This window comes from Xiphophorus hellerii, chromosome 18 (assembly GCF_003331165.1).
Source record: "Xiphophorus hellerii strain 12219 chromosome 18, Xiphophorus_hellerii-4.1, whole genome shotgun sequence".
In the NCBI taxonomy this organism is placed as follows: Eukaryota; Metazoa; Chordata; class Actinopteri; order Cyprinodontiformes; family Poeciliidae; genus Xiphophorus; species Xiphophorus hellerii.
In genome coordinates, this window is record NC_045689.1 from 26,291,701 (window position 1) to 26,308,169 (window position 16,469).

The 16,469-nt window shown below is 38.9% G+C and overlaps 1 protein-coding gene across 4 annotated transcripts in view; it reads left to right on the top strand.

The window, feature by feature from the left end:
- LOC116737452 (neprilysin) overlaps positions 1 to 16,469 on the top strand; it is a 53,112-nt gene that overhangs the window by 19,353 nt on the left and 17,290 nt on the right. For all 4 annotated transcript variants that reach the window (XM_032590597.1, XM_032590601.1, XM_032590600.1 and 1 more), the window contains exons 5-9: positions 12,580 to 12,660; positions 13,255 to 13,350; positions 13,455 to 13,573; positions 14,285 to 14,353; positions 15,238 to 15,372. In XM_032590597.1, the coding sequence (XP_032446488.1) occupies positions 12,580 to 12,660; positions 13,255 to 13,350; positions 13,455 to 13,573; positions 14,285 to 14,353; positions 15,238 to 15,372 (500 nt within the window). The remainder of the gene's footprint in view (positions 1 to 12,579; positions 12,661 to 13,254; positions 13,351 to 13,454; positions 13,574 to 14,284; positions 14,354 to 15,237; positions 15,373 to 16,469) is intronic.

Sequence of the window (16,469 nt, forward strand, 5' to 3'; positions counted from 1 at the left end):
GATTACTGAGTTTAATAGATGCGTTAATGAGCCACCGACCACTTTGTCTGCACCAAGGTATGTCAGAAGTGAAAATCCTTCTACTGAAACAGAGCTTGCTCTGTCATTACAATGTGACTAGGATCCTAAGCCATAGTTTAAAGTTATTAAAACGTCGACTTGAATTCTAAAGCTTTCTTTTGGGCACGTTGGCTTTTCCCTGCATTCCTTGAGTGCGTGTCGTGCATGCCAAGAAACCGTGCCGCGTTTTGAAACGCCTGCATCCCGGAGATTTATTCTCGACACTCATCCCGAATTGCCTGAAACACCTCATTTGTTGTCCAGGATTGAAACGCATTTGCATAATATGAGACGGAGACTAAAATTACGCGTTTCACAGAGATAAGAGGTTCTGCGGCGGTGCATGAGACGCTGTTTAACATTAAAGCACACAAGAATATTCTGGAGGACATTATAATCAGGGTTTTATGGTGTGCGACTGCAGTGACGGCAACTCCTAAATGAGCATTCAAAATATTTTCTCCAGAGAATTTGCGATGCAGCACGACATTCGGCTCGATCATGAATGCCAGAAAGGTGACGCTGGTTTCAATGACTAAAGTTCGTCTGCAAACACTGGATTTTTTTTTTTTTATGTCTACTTTTGCTCAAAACTTCACCTCTCCTAGATTTATGTATTTAAAAGATCCATTCAGTTTCTCCACCTGCTTAATCCTTTTGTCTCCTGGGGGCAGATGCCCATCTCGGCTCTTATTGGGCATAAATGCTAAAGAGATCAAGTCAACACACACACACACTCTCTCCCATGGGGAGTTTTTGAAATAACCTGAAGTGCATGTTTTTGGACTGCAGTAGAAAGACGAGAGTCCGCAGAGAGACATGCACAGTGAACACATAAAACCGTACCTGCAAGAAGGCCCCTGGTAAGGATTCAAACCGAAAACCTTCTTGCTGCAATGCAATCAGGCTAACGATTGCATCGCCACGCAGCTCAAGCATCCCAACAGCAGCTGCACAATACGGGGTAAAACTTATAAATGAATAAAAATGGAGTTCAAAAGAGTTTCAGAGAATACAGCGGTAAATAAAACTAAAATAGGATGGGGGAGGGAGGGGTTAGGTTTGAGCTCAGCTGATCCATTCATATTAATAGTGTTTTGAGAGGTCGATCTTTAATCTTTAAATCAGAGCGTCTGCCTCCCAAACCGGAACCGGGAACAGCTTTCAAAGAGGGACCTGATTACTGGAGGTTCTGCCTTGCATTTTCCATTTGGGGACTCCAGAATCCAAAATAAGTACCACTTACTGAGGAGGGATTGGTGTGTGTGTGGGTGGGGGTGTGTGTGTGCGTGTTTAAAGATGCAGAGCTCAAGGGACTGTTGAATATTATCAAGCCCCTTTTTGAAGATTTGACTTTTGGAACTAAAATATTCAATTTATAGATATATATTTGTGGTTATTTTTCTCTCTTTCCGTTTTATTTAAAGTGACACATTTTACCAAAGCTGCTGTTTAACAGGATAGCTGTTATTGATGGAATCGCCGCCTAATGAAAATAAACATCCCGCATATCATCGGCAACAGTTTAACGTTAAACAATACAAAAAGTCAATTTTTGTATACAATCTCTGTCCATGCCGGCTCTTGCATTGTAGGTACCTCTCGGTTAAATAAAACCTCAATAAAAAGTGAATATTTTTCAGCAGTTCAATGAAATTATTAGCCAAATAGGGTAATTTCTAAAGAAACTAGCTCTTTAAAGTGCTATGCAAGCCTAATGGAAGGGTAAATGACTGAGTTTTTCCACTTTCAGTGGTCTGGGGGAAATTCACAATGTATGAATTGCAGCTGAAGAAGGTTTTCGTAGCACAGCGGTGCATTGGCATGTTGCAATACCGCACCAATCAAATTGTTCTCGTGTAAGACTGTTGATTTCTAAGAAAATTTACCTTTTTTTTTTTTTTTACTAGTTAGAGGCCATGGGCATGAAAATTAATACACATAAAAAAGATATCTCACCTTGTGTGACTCAATTAGTGGAATGTTAGAAAATAGCTTCTCTGTTTCTAAAACCACCTTGCGTTTTTCAGCTGTAGCCAGATTTATGTGAAGGTTATTGTATTTTCACCCTACTAAAACCTAGAGAGGGTTCGGATAAGAACGGAAAGCTCCTCCAGGTTTCGAAGGTCTGTAACGCCCCTAATGTTGGTTCCCAGACTCCCTGTGAGAAACGTTGATCGCTCTGGTCTTTTCTAACTAGACAGAGTCACTATACTTGAGTTATCACAGACACCGGATATGTCTGCTTGCTGTTCTCATTGTTGCAAGGATGAATAAAGTGGTGTTTGAGTGAAAATGACCAATTTCCGCATGGTAGCTAATCCTGACGGTTCAATAGGGAAAACTCTGTCTTCATTTAAATTTTTCATTATCACTCAACATGACTTGCACTTTAACTGTGCATCTATAATTTACTTGAAAATTCAAATGTAAGACTTTATTATCAATTCAATCATAATAAAACTGTGATCTTTCTTTGTGGTTAGGACAACTCCTCTATTTGTGCTCTGTTTGTGCAGCAAAACTTTTCATTTGTGCCGCTGTCATTTTAAAGATATTAAGGAATGCTTCCAGAGGTCATAAAAGGTCAACTAGCTGCCCCCATACCTTCTACAAATCAAACAAAATCGGCGTCAATCTACTCGACTATATTTGCGCTGGTTTGTGCAGCAACAATTTTTGCTTGTGCCGCTTTACTTTGAAGATATTAATGGAAGTTTAAAGGTCAAAAGGTCAACCAGCCCCTCCCCCGCCAATTTGACTAAATCAAAATGACCTTTAAACTTTCATTAATATCTTCAAAGCCAAAGCAGCACAAACAAAAACAAATTTGCTGCACAAACGTAGTCGAGTTGATTGATACCAATTTTGTCTGATTTGAACGTCCTCTGGAAACATTTCTTGATATCTTTAAAATAATAGCGGCACAACTGAAAACTTTTGCTGCACAAACGTTTGACACCAATTTAGTCTGATTTGAAGGTCAACTTCATTCAGTTTTTCAAGAACCGTACAAAAAGAAAACGGTGTTTTTAAATCCTGCTCCTCAGTCCTCCTTGCCTTTTATGTTTTAGTCGTGTCCCTGCTCAGACACGACTGACTCTAATAAACTGCATTGCCTCCCATTAAGTGCTGCAGAAGCCTGTTAATCGCCCGTTCACTTCAGGTAGGTGACCCCTTTTTTTGTTCTCCCTGAAAAATTTTAAAAAGTGCTGGACTTTAAACCTTATAACAGAGTACGTTGAGAGAGACATGCACACTCTGTGTTAAGTGACCTTATGCAATGGATTTGGAACGCAAACATAAATCAGTTGAGCTGGGCTTTCTGCAAGACCAAGATAAATGCAGGAGTCCCACAGCTCATTGCAGCGGCCCCTATATTTCCCTCTCCCTCCAGCACAATTAGTCCTTCCTGTCTGGACTAATTCTGTCTGTGTACACTTCCAGCTCATCCGGGGAAAAAGATTATTATCCTGAGTGGGAACATCTTTTGCAGCCTTTGCCCTCCTCGTTTAGATGCGTGGCTTGAGAAAATTGTGTTTTTTACTTTTCAGCCACGACATTTCTAAGTGGGATCACGACAGTCATCCCAGAACGACGATTCGCTTAACATGAAGTCAAAAGCACAGAAATCAAGAAATGTAGTGGGGGTTAAAGTTTTGGGCAAAAGTTGTGTAAATGAAAACTCAAATGATTATGTAAAATCTATTACTGCTACTGTGGCTGAACAGTGCTTACACAAACAAAAGAATCTTCATATACACAAAATCTATAGTATTTCAAAAAAACTACCTCAAATTATAATTTTCAGCTATAATAAAACATAAAATATAAAAGTTATACGGCACTAAAGCACAACAATGGAGTAAATCTCTTCAATGTAGTTTTTTCCAGTCTTTTTTTTTTTTTTTTTTTAAGTTGTCTCTGCTTGTTAACCAAGTGAAATTTTGGTTAACTTTCAAGCTTTTTGCCTTTAAATGTAAAGCAGTATCGAAAAAAAAAAATGGCAAAGCCAATTTAAAATCTCTTCTGCTGGACAAAATGACAAATTTTGGTGGCACAAAATTATCAAATACTTTCAAATACAAACTTGTGTGTGTGGCGGCTTTAATTTGAAACCTTTGCTGTGGTTAAACACGAGTGTTTTGCAGTCTGTAATCCAATCACGCACACATGATCCGTGCCCTTTTGCGGAAGGCACCCTGTGAAGGGTCTCTGGGTTAGGACTTCATTACAGTCATACGAGCGCATGAATAGTGCATGCGTGGTAATAAATTGAAAAGGAGGATTAGGCAAATAACCACACGTATAATCGAAAGCGAGATGCATTCATGCACGACGGAAAGAAAGAAAGCAGATTTAAAGGAGACAGATTATGCCCCTTTTTTCAAGAAGCTGACACAATTTCCAGAGTTCTTAGCTATGCTTCGGTCAAACTACAACAGGATTAAAGTTTCAAAGCCGTCTTATCTAGCCTGTCTTCTAAAGTCCTTTGCATCTTATGCAAAAGGGGGCATGGTGAGACACTTGACTCCAATCCTCTTTTCTATGCATAAGGGGGGGGGAAGAAAAGAAAACGCCAAAAGAAAGTGGTCAGTCTGACCCATTCTGAAGCACAGAAATTAAGCCAAAGAGAGACTAATTTATTTTCCAAAAATGCTGACATCTTCCACTGTTTGTTCAGAAATGGCTCCATATTTTACTTTAGGACCAGACGACACAACTGGTGGTCAGTGGGGAGCTGGGATGGACCGTGCAGGTGGATCCTATTTTGAATATCCTTGAAGGGTTTTGTTTTGGAGTTATGTTAACAGTGAAACCCAAGTAGAATTACAAATCAAAAATTTGAAGCATTTAAAAAAAATAAAATAAAATAAAATGTTTATAAATATGGCTTACAGCTAACTGGAGCCCAAAATTCAGTTTTAGATAATTAGAATATTACTGAAATGATCATTTATAATATGTTCTGCACCATTATGTGGGGTGGGACCAGCTGGATTGACCCTTTTCCCGCAAGCAGTCATGAATATCTTCAAGGGTTGACCACAAAAGCTCATTGTTAAGGAATTGGATATCTGCAAAGTATGAGCTAATGCTTATGTAGATCTCAATCATAATTACTCAGCATTTTCTACATGCCACTGTGTACATCACTATTGATTACTTTGTATTAATAAACATGGTTATTTTCTTTGAAAGCTTACATAAACATTCATGTCTTTGGATTAAATTAAAAGTCTGTTTACTGTACCCTCCCCTGTCCTCGCCCCTCCAGCTAAGTTCGTCTGGAGCCGCGTCTGGTTCAGTGTGCTGCGGCCTTATTTATGGAAAGTTATCTGAAAGAAAAATGCGATGCATAAAAAAAACGCACCCAAGGACAAACCACTGGCAGATCATATCTACGCTACAACGTGTCGACGCACCAATTCGGTCAAAAAAAGCTCCGACCAGCTATGCACTCAAGAGCATATGGACGCAGTGTTCAATAAGCTGGCAATAATTTTGCTTTATTTCTTTTATTAGTCTGCAATAAAACAAATTTTGAGTTTCATTAGCTGTTAGCCATAATCCTCAAATTAAGAGCCACTTGAAATCAATTTGCAGTGAATGTTCATTTCAGTTCACTCGTCACATTGATTCACTCTGAGTTTGGTTCTATATGTAGCCAAGCTAATTCTCAACAAATGTTATCTCAAAGCCCTTAACAAGACCAATAGTTTCCATTTATATACAGATATTTGTAATCGGATCAATCTAATCAAATAGATTCCGGTTCAGGCACATGCATTTAAATGTTATAATACAGTGCAGACAAGTTCAGTTTATGCTAATTGGTGGAAATTGATAAATTTTGAATTCTGATTTATAGGGGTGAGCCTCTATAATCACACTCTGAAAAAGTCACTGTCACTGCTGGTCCATTCAGCTGTTTATCTGAGGCTTTGGCAGCTCTTAAGTTGGTCTGAAAGACAGACTGACTTTGTCATTTACTAATCTGTGCCTTCTTTTGTTTTTAGTGCAGGCGTTTTAAAGGACATTGAACAAAAGCAGGGAACATAAATCACGTTTGCTTTGCATCTCGGTTTTATTTATCACACCGTGTTGTTGTTTGGTCCCAAACTTACAAAGCGGAAAAAAGGGCTCAGCTTCCCCGTCTTTATTTTTTGATCTCAACTCAAAGTGGCGTGAGTGATGTCCTTTCTGGACTCCGGGGAGAGTTCCTTTTCAGCTCCCTCTGTAATTTAAGGCCCATCCTCTTTCCTGTATCGATTCACTTGCTGCTTTGAGATGAAGCGAGTGTGTGATGCTGTGTATCGGTTGATGCAACATTTGAGATGACACCGAGTGACAAACGGGGCTGATGTCACGTTCAGATGGGTGAAGGCTCGTCAAAGTCAAAGGGTTGTTCTACTTACAACATAATCCATTTCACTTGGTAAACTTCTTACCTCTTTTCCTGCTTTCACTTTAAGACTTGTACTATATGGTGGACAAGGAGAGTTCTCTGTACAGCTCCATTATTTTTGATTTAGTGCAGTTTCAATAACAAAGGTATAATTTCAAAAATCTTTTGTACTATCGCTACAATAGTACTTTTTTTTTACACCAAAACAAATTACAGAAATGCATATTTCATGCTTCACACTGCACGTATTTTATTAAAAATATTTAACAAAGAGGTCTGGCAAAGGCCATCCTAATGCAGAAAATCATAAATGCTTAGAAAAGCTGTTTCTACGCCAAACGCCTGATTAGTTTCTACACACAGAGCTAAAGACCTTCGGGGTGCGTTCACACCAGCCCTGTTTAGTCTGCTTTAATTGAACTCTAGTTTGTTTGCCTAGAAAGTCTGGTGTGTTTGGGGAGGTGTGAATGCAAAATCCAACTCTGATGTGGAGCAAACGAGCAAACTTTGGTCCGCATAAAAACCAAGATTTCAATTCGGTTGACTGGCGACCTGTCCAGGGTGTACCCCGCCTCCCGCCTGGAACGTAGCTGGAGATAGGCACCAGCAACCCTCCCGACCCCATTAGGGACAAGGGTGAACAGAAAATGGATGGATGGATGGATGGATGGATGAAGTGACTGGCGCAGTTCAAATAGGTATATAAATGCCAAGGAAACATGGAGACTGATGCAAAAGCAGGAAGTGGACCAAAGCACTCGGGCATTCGGAGTAAATATAACTAAAACAAATGCTGGTCTAATGCTAGCAGGGGAAATGGCTTGTAGTCTTTTTACCAAAGAGAAATCCTACAACTGCTAAAATCTGACACTACTCGATTTCTGCTTAAATTTCAAGAACAACGTTGCACTCATGTAGTTTTCAGAGGTTTTTGCGTCATTTCCTTCAACAATACACAATTTCCTTCAGGAGGTCTTGGTGCTGTACCAACAGAGGTGAGGGGTGGAACAGGTTTTTTTTTTTCCAATTGGTTTTCATTGTTTGACACAATGCAGTGTGAAAGCAAACTGCACCAGCTGACAAGATCACAAATGTTGTGATTTTGGTCCTCAACCGAACAGTCTAGTGGATTATCAGGGGCAATTTGAGTTTAGCTCCAACTAAACTCAAAGTGCTTGATGATGATGACCATTGAATGTGGGGGGAGAAGCTTGCACTGTACAGGAAAGAATGAGGGTTGGAGGACAAAATGGTAACCATTTGGTCTCCTCTTTATGGAACTTTCAATAAGTTTCCACTGAGGGATTCCTAAAGTAACTACAAACGGCAACAGAAGCGGTTTATTCACTGTGACACTAAGGCGTAAGTATAAAGTTTACTCTTTTTTTAAAAAATTTTTTTATACATACACATATTTCTGACACACTCGGCCTGTACGTTAAAACAAATTGGCATATGACTGTGCGTCTTCTTAATAACATTCATTTTTGAAACGCAAAAGGTCTTTTCCTTTCTTCTGCACTGTCATAAACAATAGCTGCTACAACCATGAGTTCAGTCATTAACATACATTTTGCATGTACTGAAAGTTTATTGCAAGGCAGAAAGACTTGAAAGAGATTTACATTATGTATAATTCATGACTGGCTTCATAATGAATTCAAATGGTTAATGATTAAAATTCACAAAAGGTCCCCACGCTGTAAAAGGCAACAGATTAAAAGACCTAAAAGTAGAAGACGAATAAAGGGAAAAAAAGCATGCCATTCAGTATTTGAGGGTCAGGGACACATTGTCAGCGTTATAGATTTAAAAAGAAAAGCTTCAAGTGACTTAGTGAGAATTGCATCTTCCTGACTGAGTGGGTTTTATTTTGAAAGGGCCCATTGGGGAGTGAGGCGTTTCAGTTTTAACTTGCTTTTTTCTTTTACTTTACATCTGCTTCATTTAGGACAGATTAATCAAAAACGCTAAACAGTGACTTGTAATAAAATCCCAGTTAAATTAATGTATGCATGTTTTTTTTTTTTTTAAGTAGATGTTTTTTTGGGGGTTTTTTTATCCACTGGAAAGAAATGTTTGCAGTCGTTATTGCTGCCTCGTACCAGCAGAGGGCAATGATGTGGCAGCATCTACTTAAAAATTCAAAGAAGTGAAGAAAAATATCAGATTTTTGTACAAGATAAAAGCGGGAATAGATAAGACTCAAGAAATTATAGCTTGTTGGGGTTTTTTCTTCCATCATTTAGTCTTGACTGCTTACCTTTTGTTTTTAACTTCTTTAGCTTATTATTGAAGTTTTTCAAAAAGTTGGGCAAAATAAATTTCTCCTAGTAAAGGTGTGATGACACACAAAAATTAAGACTTTGTACACCAAGTCCTGGATCGATTTCAATCAAGCAATAAATGTGGAAAAAGACTTTCCTCACTTAGTTCTTCACATACAGTCTTCATTTATTTATGCTCAAAACACTGTTTGTTTTTGTCTGTGTGCGTACCCAACTGAATAGGCTGTACTGAACATTTTCTCTGTGAATTTATGTACCATTAAACCACTTTCTATAAGTGTTTTGACATAGAAACAAATTGTGGGCATGATCACAATTAGCTTCCATATAATCTTTCAGTTCCTGACATGCAAATCCACATTTCAAACCCTTTGAAGTTTTAAGTCTCCACATCTTACAAAACAGTCACTTAACATTAAGCATGTGCTGACAGTACTAGCTTAATACTTCAGTAAAGATAATAAATGTATTCCCCTGTTAGCCTGTCCTTTGTCTTCTTACACAGTTCCGCTCTATTCTCTTTTCCCTTCCGTGCTCCATGTAGGATTTCTCCAGTGGACTTTCAACCAGGCCAAATGGTAAACAGAATTTATGAACCATGTCAATTTTCTGCACAGTTTTAAAATTGTAGTCTGCAATGCAGTCGTAGTTTGCCCAGTGGCAGCGGAGGAAGTGAACAAAGTCATTCAGTCCATGTTGGCCACTCTTCCATATGTTGAAATGGCTTTACCAACCATCTAGTTCAGCTCTGTACTTCTGTTATCGCGGTGGGAGACGGTGGTTCACAGCCCAGGCCGTTTTCAGTAAGCTTCATGGCAATAAACTCGCAGACAAATGGCAGAAGGTCCAGACCTTCTGTAAGAATCAAAGCGTAGCCCAAGAGTCTGCTTATTGCTGGCAGTGGAGTTCATTCATTTTTGTCTCTGTGCACCTCCCAGGTTCGTTAACCAGTTTCCGGACCCGACCAGAACCCCTCAGTGTAAATTACCTTGAGAAATAATGAGATATATTTATAAATCAAAACAGGCTTTAATGCTGAAAAATGATCAAATGTTACAAGCCACACATGTCATACAATTGGGACAGATACAGAGTTTCATCCACCATCCAGCACTGGGCGTCACTTAGCACAGCCTAGGGGTGACACCAAGTGAAGCAAAGATTGAAGCATGAGTTTATCTTTTCTTATTCTCCGCAATCTGTACCCTCCCCAAAGGGTAGTCTAATCAGTTTCAGTCTGTTTGCGTCTGACTGGTGGCAGTCACACTTAAATATGGTTATATAGGCTGCAGCCTGTGAGTGTAAGCAGATAAGAGGGTAAAAGAGATGGAGGAAAACACAGAATCCATAACACTGGGCTACTTCAATGTATTTGCTTAAATGGTTTTTAATGATGCACTAAAGTAACTCGCTACATTCTATCAGGTTTTCTCTTGCTGTAGCACCGCTCCTGGTGTCCTAATGGCAACAAATAGTTTGTCCCAACTGGAGTTTTTAAAAACGAAACACGATGGGCCTCAAAAAGCCTAAAAGGGTTGTGAACGTTTAGAACATTTCTGTAAGGTCTTTCTTCACTCTAGACAAAAGCAGAACCTTTTCTTTGTTCCAATTATTCTTCATTCCCACCAACTGTCGTACGCTGGGGCAGTTCTCTGAAACGCTAACGCTAACGCTGCACTCTGTCTGGTTGTTCTGTTTCAGAGATTTTGTGTGTTGAGTGTCTTGAAATTTCTCTAGATCTGCACTATACATTTTTAAAGTCTTCAGTTGTCTATTCTAATTGCGGCTTGCAGAGCGGATCATATTACACAGTAGTGGTTAATCATTAACCACGCAAAACACATTTATGAATTTCTAGGGGTGTGGCTGGCAAAATTAGACGGCAGACAAAGAGGAATCGGGAGTTCCTTGGGATTAGCAGAGTGTCCTAATTGGGAGTACGAGCCGATTTTCCTTTTACCATTTGTATTTATTTTCAACACGCATCACAGTCATGTGTCATGTGACGCATCTACTTTTGAGGTTTTGTGGTGACTTGAGCACCACGTACAAAGCTCTGTTAAAAACTGCAACTGTTACCTGCTTCTGTTTGTGGGTCTCGCGAAAAACATTTCGCATGACTCTCATTTGCAGCTTTGTTCCTAAATGTCAGAGTTCATGTATGCCTAAAACTCAGTTTAATCACTGGTTCTGAGGCATGTTTTTAGATAATGAAGAGTGGCGGTTCCGGTATGATTGGGCATAAGTTAAAGATTTTGTATAGATACTGTCATCCTTGTTCTAGAACTAGAAAAGCCTTAATGAAAACCACAGATTTATCTAGACAGCACAAATAAAGACCCAGACCTTTACAATTACTGGAACATTTGACTTTTTTTTTTTTTTAAATCTCTTATGTTTTATCAACCTTTTTCTGTTCACCTGCACTGATCTTCATTATGTAGCATTATACTAAACGAATTGGCAGCTCCTGTTGGAAATGCTGTGCAAACCCAACCATGCAACTCTGCACAGGCAAAGTCCTGCTGTCCTTCCCCCTCAGAGGCGCCGGTTTCCTCCACAGCATTGATCATTCCTCTTGGTTGACCGCTGGAAAAACACTCGCCCGAGGCAGATGTAGCTGGCATCTTTCTGCCCACAACAGGTCGTCAGGAGGCAATGAACCGAGGCAATAAAATCAACCACTGGTGTTTCCGCTTGTTTCTAAATGGCCTTTTACTGTCACATCTGTGGAGCTGTGGCTCCCAGGAGAGGGGAGCCCCGTCTTTCACTTGGCTGAAATACAAACACTGCCCAGTAAAATGTCTCGTTTAGAAATGGTTTCATTTTTCAATAGATGGCTCTGGTACTGGAATAATGTCTTGTTTTTTGTTGTTTTTTTTGGTTTGTTTTAATTAGTGCAGAGTAGACTTTGGTGCTCCAGGCTTGTCAGGTTGATACAAGTTTACTTATTTTAAGGGAAATGCAAAATTATTCACACCTTGAACCCTTTGATCTTTTGCATGTTTTGCCATATTGCATACACTGGGGTCTTTTACTGGAATTTTATGTGACCAGCAATGTTCCCTCTAATTTTTCATGTGTCTGGGCACACACACAGGCTCCCTGAGTACACCGAGGACCACAGTGAGCAACATCAGACGTGCGCGCCGTGGCCCACACACCAGTATTACACCGGTTATAAACCTGGGATCATAGCAAGTTGCATGGCTTGTTAAAATAATCAAATTACATCAGCAATTTCCATTAGTTTGCTTTTTCTATAAGAGATTTCACCCTACTTAAAATGAAAAAACAAAAAAAAGTTATTGTTCATGAGATGCGTAGTGTGTTATATGTAAGAGTCCCGCTTTAGCCACGGTGAAAAATGAGACATTACACCATTCAGACATAACTTTTTGTTCACATTGAAACATTCACATTTTGCCAACAACATAATAAAAAAAACAGACAGAACCTGGATTGAGAAGTTCAACTTTGAAGTTGTTTTTCCACATTTTTTTATAAAAAAAGTGAACCGTGTTTTTATTTCTCTGCCGTTTAAAAATTACATGTCGTCTCCTTTGCCAACAACTGCAGTCCGTTGCCAGGGTTTTGCAATGATTGCTTTAGTTTCCAGGGCTCTTAGTGACACTGGGACAAATTGGCAAAGTAAGCGCCATCATTTCATTTGAACCCTCGCACGTGAAAACAGTTCTGCGTCTTCCTGCAGGCGTATGCTACTCCCCCTCTTCTCACTCTAAATTTCGACAGGTGCTCTGATTTCACCTTTGTCTTTGTCCTTTTTTTTTCATGTGTGCTTTTGTTTGTGCTTATATGCAGGTGTCCTTGAAAAGAATGTGGAGAGGGAGGCTGCTGCTCTCACCAAGGCAAAGACACTTTACAAGTCCTGCATAAACGAGAGTGAGTCAGCAGACATAAGATGTGAATGGACTAGTCCATTTTAGATATACTGTTATGTTTTGGCATCACTTTGTGCAGCTATTGAAGGTTGTGTGTTTGCTTCAGTTTGTTGAAGATAAAAAGTACAATATTAGAGATGTCAAATCTTTGTATTTTGTACATAAGTTGCACATGACATGTGTATGCACGATCTAGATGTTGTAATGATCACCCAAAAATCTTGAAAATACTTTTTACCTACTACTTTTTACTTAATCTAGAACTTGGAAATCTTGCCCGGAAAATGTTTTTCAAGTTGTGGTAGTTTATGACCCTATTTGGAGAACTTGAATACACATTTCCCATCAACAAGATTTCAAGACGGAACAAAAGCGTTCAATCTATAAGTAAAAACCAAGAAGAAAAATTTACATTTGTACTTTTTTGTTTGAAATAGAGATGTAGTAAAATTACAGCATTTTCCAGGGGGTAAAAATGTCAACTTCGAAGGAATGAGCCTGAAACTGATTAGTGCATGTTGCTTTTTTTGAGTTTGTGTAAAATTACTGTATGCAAGCTAATTCCTGTTTGACTTTCACCAATACTGCACTGTAGGCTTAATAGAGCTGAGAGGAGGAGCTCCTTTGCGCGACATGCTGCCAGACATCTTTGAGTGGCCCATGGCTGTGGACAACTGGGAGGAAGACTATGGTATTGCATTTTTACCCTTCTTCCCCTCGCTGCCATCATGCTATAAATCACTTATTGCAGTTCTTCCCTCGTACATCCTCCTTCCTCCGATCTTATTTCTTCAGGGAAAACCTGGAGGTTAGAGGATGTCATTGCCAGGTTAAATTGGAAATATGGAACTCAACTTCTGGTTAACTTTTTCGTTGGCACCGATGACAGAGACTCCACTTCATACATCATTCATGTACGTATAAAGCTTGTGGCTGTAAAACCCCTTAAGGCGCATCTCGGTGTATTTGAATTCAGTGTTACTTTATTTTACTAATTTTGACAGAGTGAGTAAAACAACAATTGAATCATTTTTTTTTCTTTTTTGTTGCAGAGATCCCCAAAATTTGGAAAACAATGAAATATTTGTCCTCAACCGTTACGTTTATTTCCATTTTGTGTGGTGATTGATGGCAGTCAGGTAGTTGATAAATCGGACATAGTAAATGATTTAGCAATCATTTTATTTAATTCTTGCCAACGTCTCTCTTGTGAACAAGATATTTAAATCTCAGTTGGACAAACCTGGTAAAATAATGGTCATTATTCCAGACTGTGCCAATCCTTGCTTCTTGAGTGCATTTTCCTGATGCACCTAATTCTTCCACTCAACTTTCTATATGTAGTTGGAAGGGGCATTTAGGAATTTTTTTTTTTTCTTTCGTGCATTAATTTTTGTTTTGTTTTTGTAGTCTGAACACAAACTTCTGAGTTTTTACTAGCTAAAACCTACAGTCTTTAAACAAATTAAAATTAACTCTTAAAAATCTAAGGGATGGATGTCTTAGCATGTGTTATAACTGTCTACTTTAATACTTTTTTATTATATTCTGTTCAGATGTAAATCTGTCTCTTTATCCGGCAACTAGAATATTGTCTTGATTTTTGTTTTTGTTGTCTTTGCCAGTTTGATCAGCAAACAACCCTTGGCCTCTTGTCCAGAGATTACTATGTCTGCGAGGGTCCCTATGCAGAGGTGTGCTGAAATGTTTTAGTCATGTGTAATTAACTCACAGCCAAAGCAGTTGAAAAAGTTAATTTGTGCTTGTGTTGGTTTATTTCGTTGAAAGATTAGTTAACATGGAAAGCTGGTGTTCCATAAAGCCTCTGGCTGAAAATTAAATCAATAATATATATCATGATGGACAGGAGAGCAATATTAATAGATAGTACATCTGATAGAATATCCAATATATAAAATATTCCCTGCTTCTTAACCTCTCAGAGCTAGCCAATCAAGGTGGGTGGCATCAACTAACTCACTCGCTCTTTGGTTACCTAGCAACAACTTGATGAGTAACTTGCGCAGCAGCCATTTCAGGTTTTGATGCCGTGCCTCATAACTTGCCTAAAATAGTATTTTATTTAAAAATAAAAAAGGAACGGTGTGGAGTGAAAACTGTGGATAAAACAGAAAAGCTCAGGCTAACAGTTTGGCAGTATATCAAATAATTGGAACAAAAAAAGTTAGTGGATAAATATATTGATAATTGTCTATCGACTGATACGAGCTGGTTTTACAGCCATATCGCCCAGCCCATGTAAAGCATCACTATAACAAGTTAACTTTTTTTGCACTGCTTAAATGCAATAGTAGGAATGTTTGGGTTAAACTGTAGGGAAAATATATTTCCTGTCAGAGGTTTGTTGTGAATAAAAAATGGGAGGGAAAAAGTATTTCTAAGACAGACCAAGTGTTACTTTAACAGACATCCTCTGTTCTGGTTTTATTTTACAGCTGAATGTGAACAGTTGATTTGATAAACAAAAGGCAGCTACAGCAATAGTTGGTCTGTGCATTGGTGCGAGGAGACACTTTTGGTTTTTATGAAACAAGTATAACCAACAATTATTTTGCAGGCATGTCGAGCTTACGAGCAGTTCATGTTTGACCTGGCTAAGCTGATCCGCTCTGACCGGGGACTGGAAATCAACGAAACCCACATAAGAGAAGAGGTGACACGAGTTGTGGATTTGGAGAGGGACATCGCCAATGTGAGCATACATCTATTCTTTCAGTTTACTCAAGTTGAAATGTGACGCACATTTTGGTGTTTGCTCTTGTCTTTGTCTAACTAAAGGACTTTCACAAAATGTTTTTTTCCTCCAGTAAGGACTGCATGCTAATAATCTGTTGCTCACACCTAAAATGCGTGACTTGGTCAAACCAAAGCTGAAGAATTTTGCACTAAATTTAGGACGAAGATAAAAAACAAACTCTGTATTATTTATTTATTCATCAGATATCTTCATTATTCATCACACTAAGTTTCCCTTATTGATGTTAATTAAGTAAAAAGAGACACAGACACTTATTACTACCATACTGATGAGGGGAGGGCGAGAAATCTCAAAATCTCATTTAAATCCCTATTGGCACAGGAAAAGCTTTCTCTCAGGACCCACCCTGTGAAATAAATAAATGAATCCCCAACATCTGCTTTTTATGTGGCACATTCACACCACTTAAGCAAAATCTCAGGCTTCAGACCAACTGAAGCCTGAGATTTACAGACCTCTCCCAGATGGATTGCGCAGCATATTGTGTAACATTAAAAACGGCAAAACTACTGTTCAGGCCATGGCCACAGCTTGATGCTGTGTTACTGTCAGCGTCGGCCAGCTGTATGGCAGAAATTACAAACAGAAGAAAATTATTCTTACTACGCCGCATCTCCTCTTTAGCCTTTTGTTTTTTTTATGCTGTACATTACAGGTCTTCATGGCCTGGGACTCACTCTAGACAAAAGCAAATAAAGATGCACCCAGGAAGCCAAAAATGCCTAATTACGTACCTGATCCCATCCGTTTCTGTCCAAATCACAGAAATGCTTATTCATTCACATTGGATTAGTATTATCACAGGACCTCAGAGTTCAGTGGGAATATAGGAGGTACTTTTTACTTTACAAATTACCGACGGGCCAATCCGCACACAGGGTTGAAAACAGAGAATTTCTGTAATTTGTAATTACTACAAATATTTTTACCTAGGGACCATATGCTAATTCCGTCAGAATAAGTCTTAAGCTGATTTAAAGGTTCAGCTTCTATTAAACAATTAGCTAGTCTCCGAGGTGTTACTTTGAGAG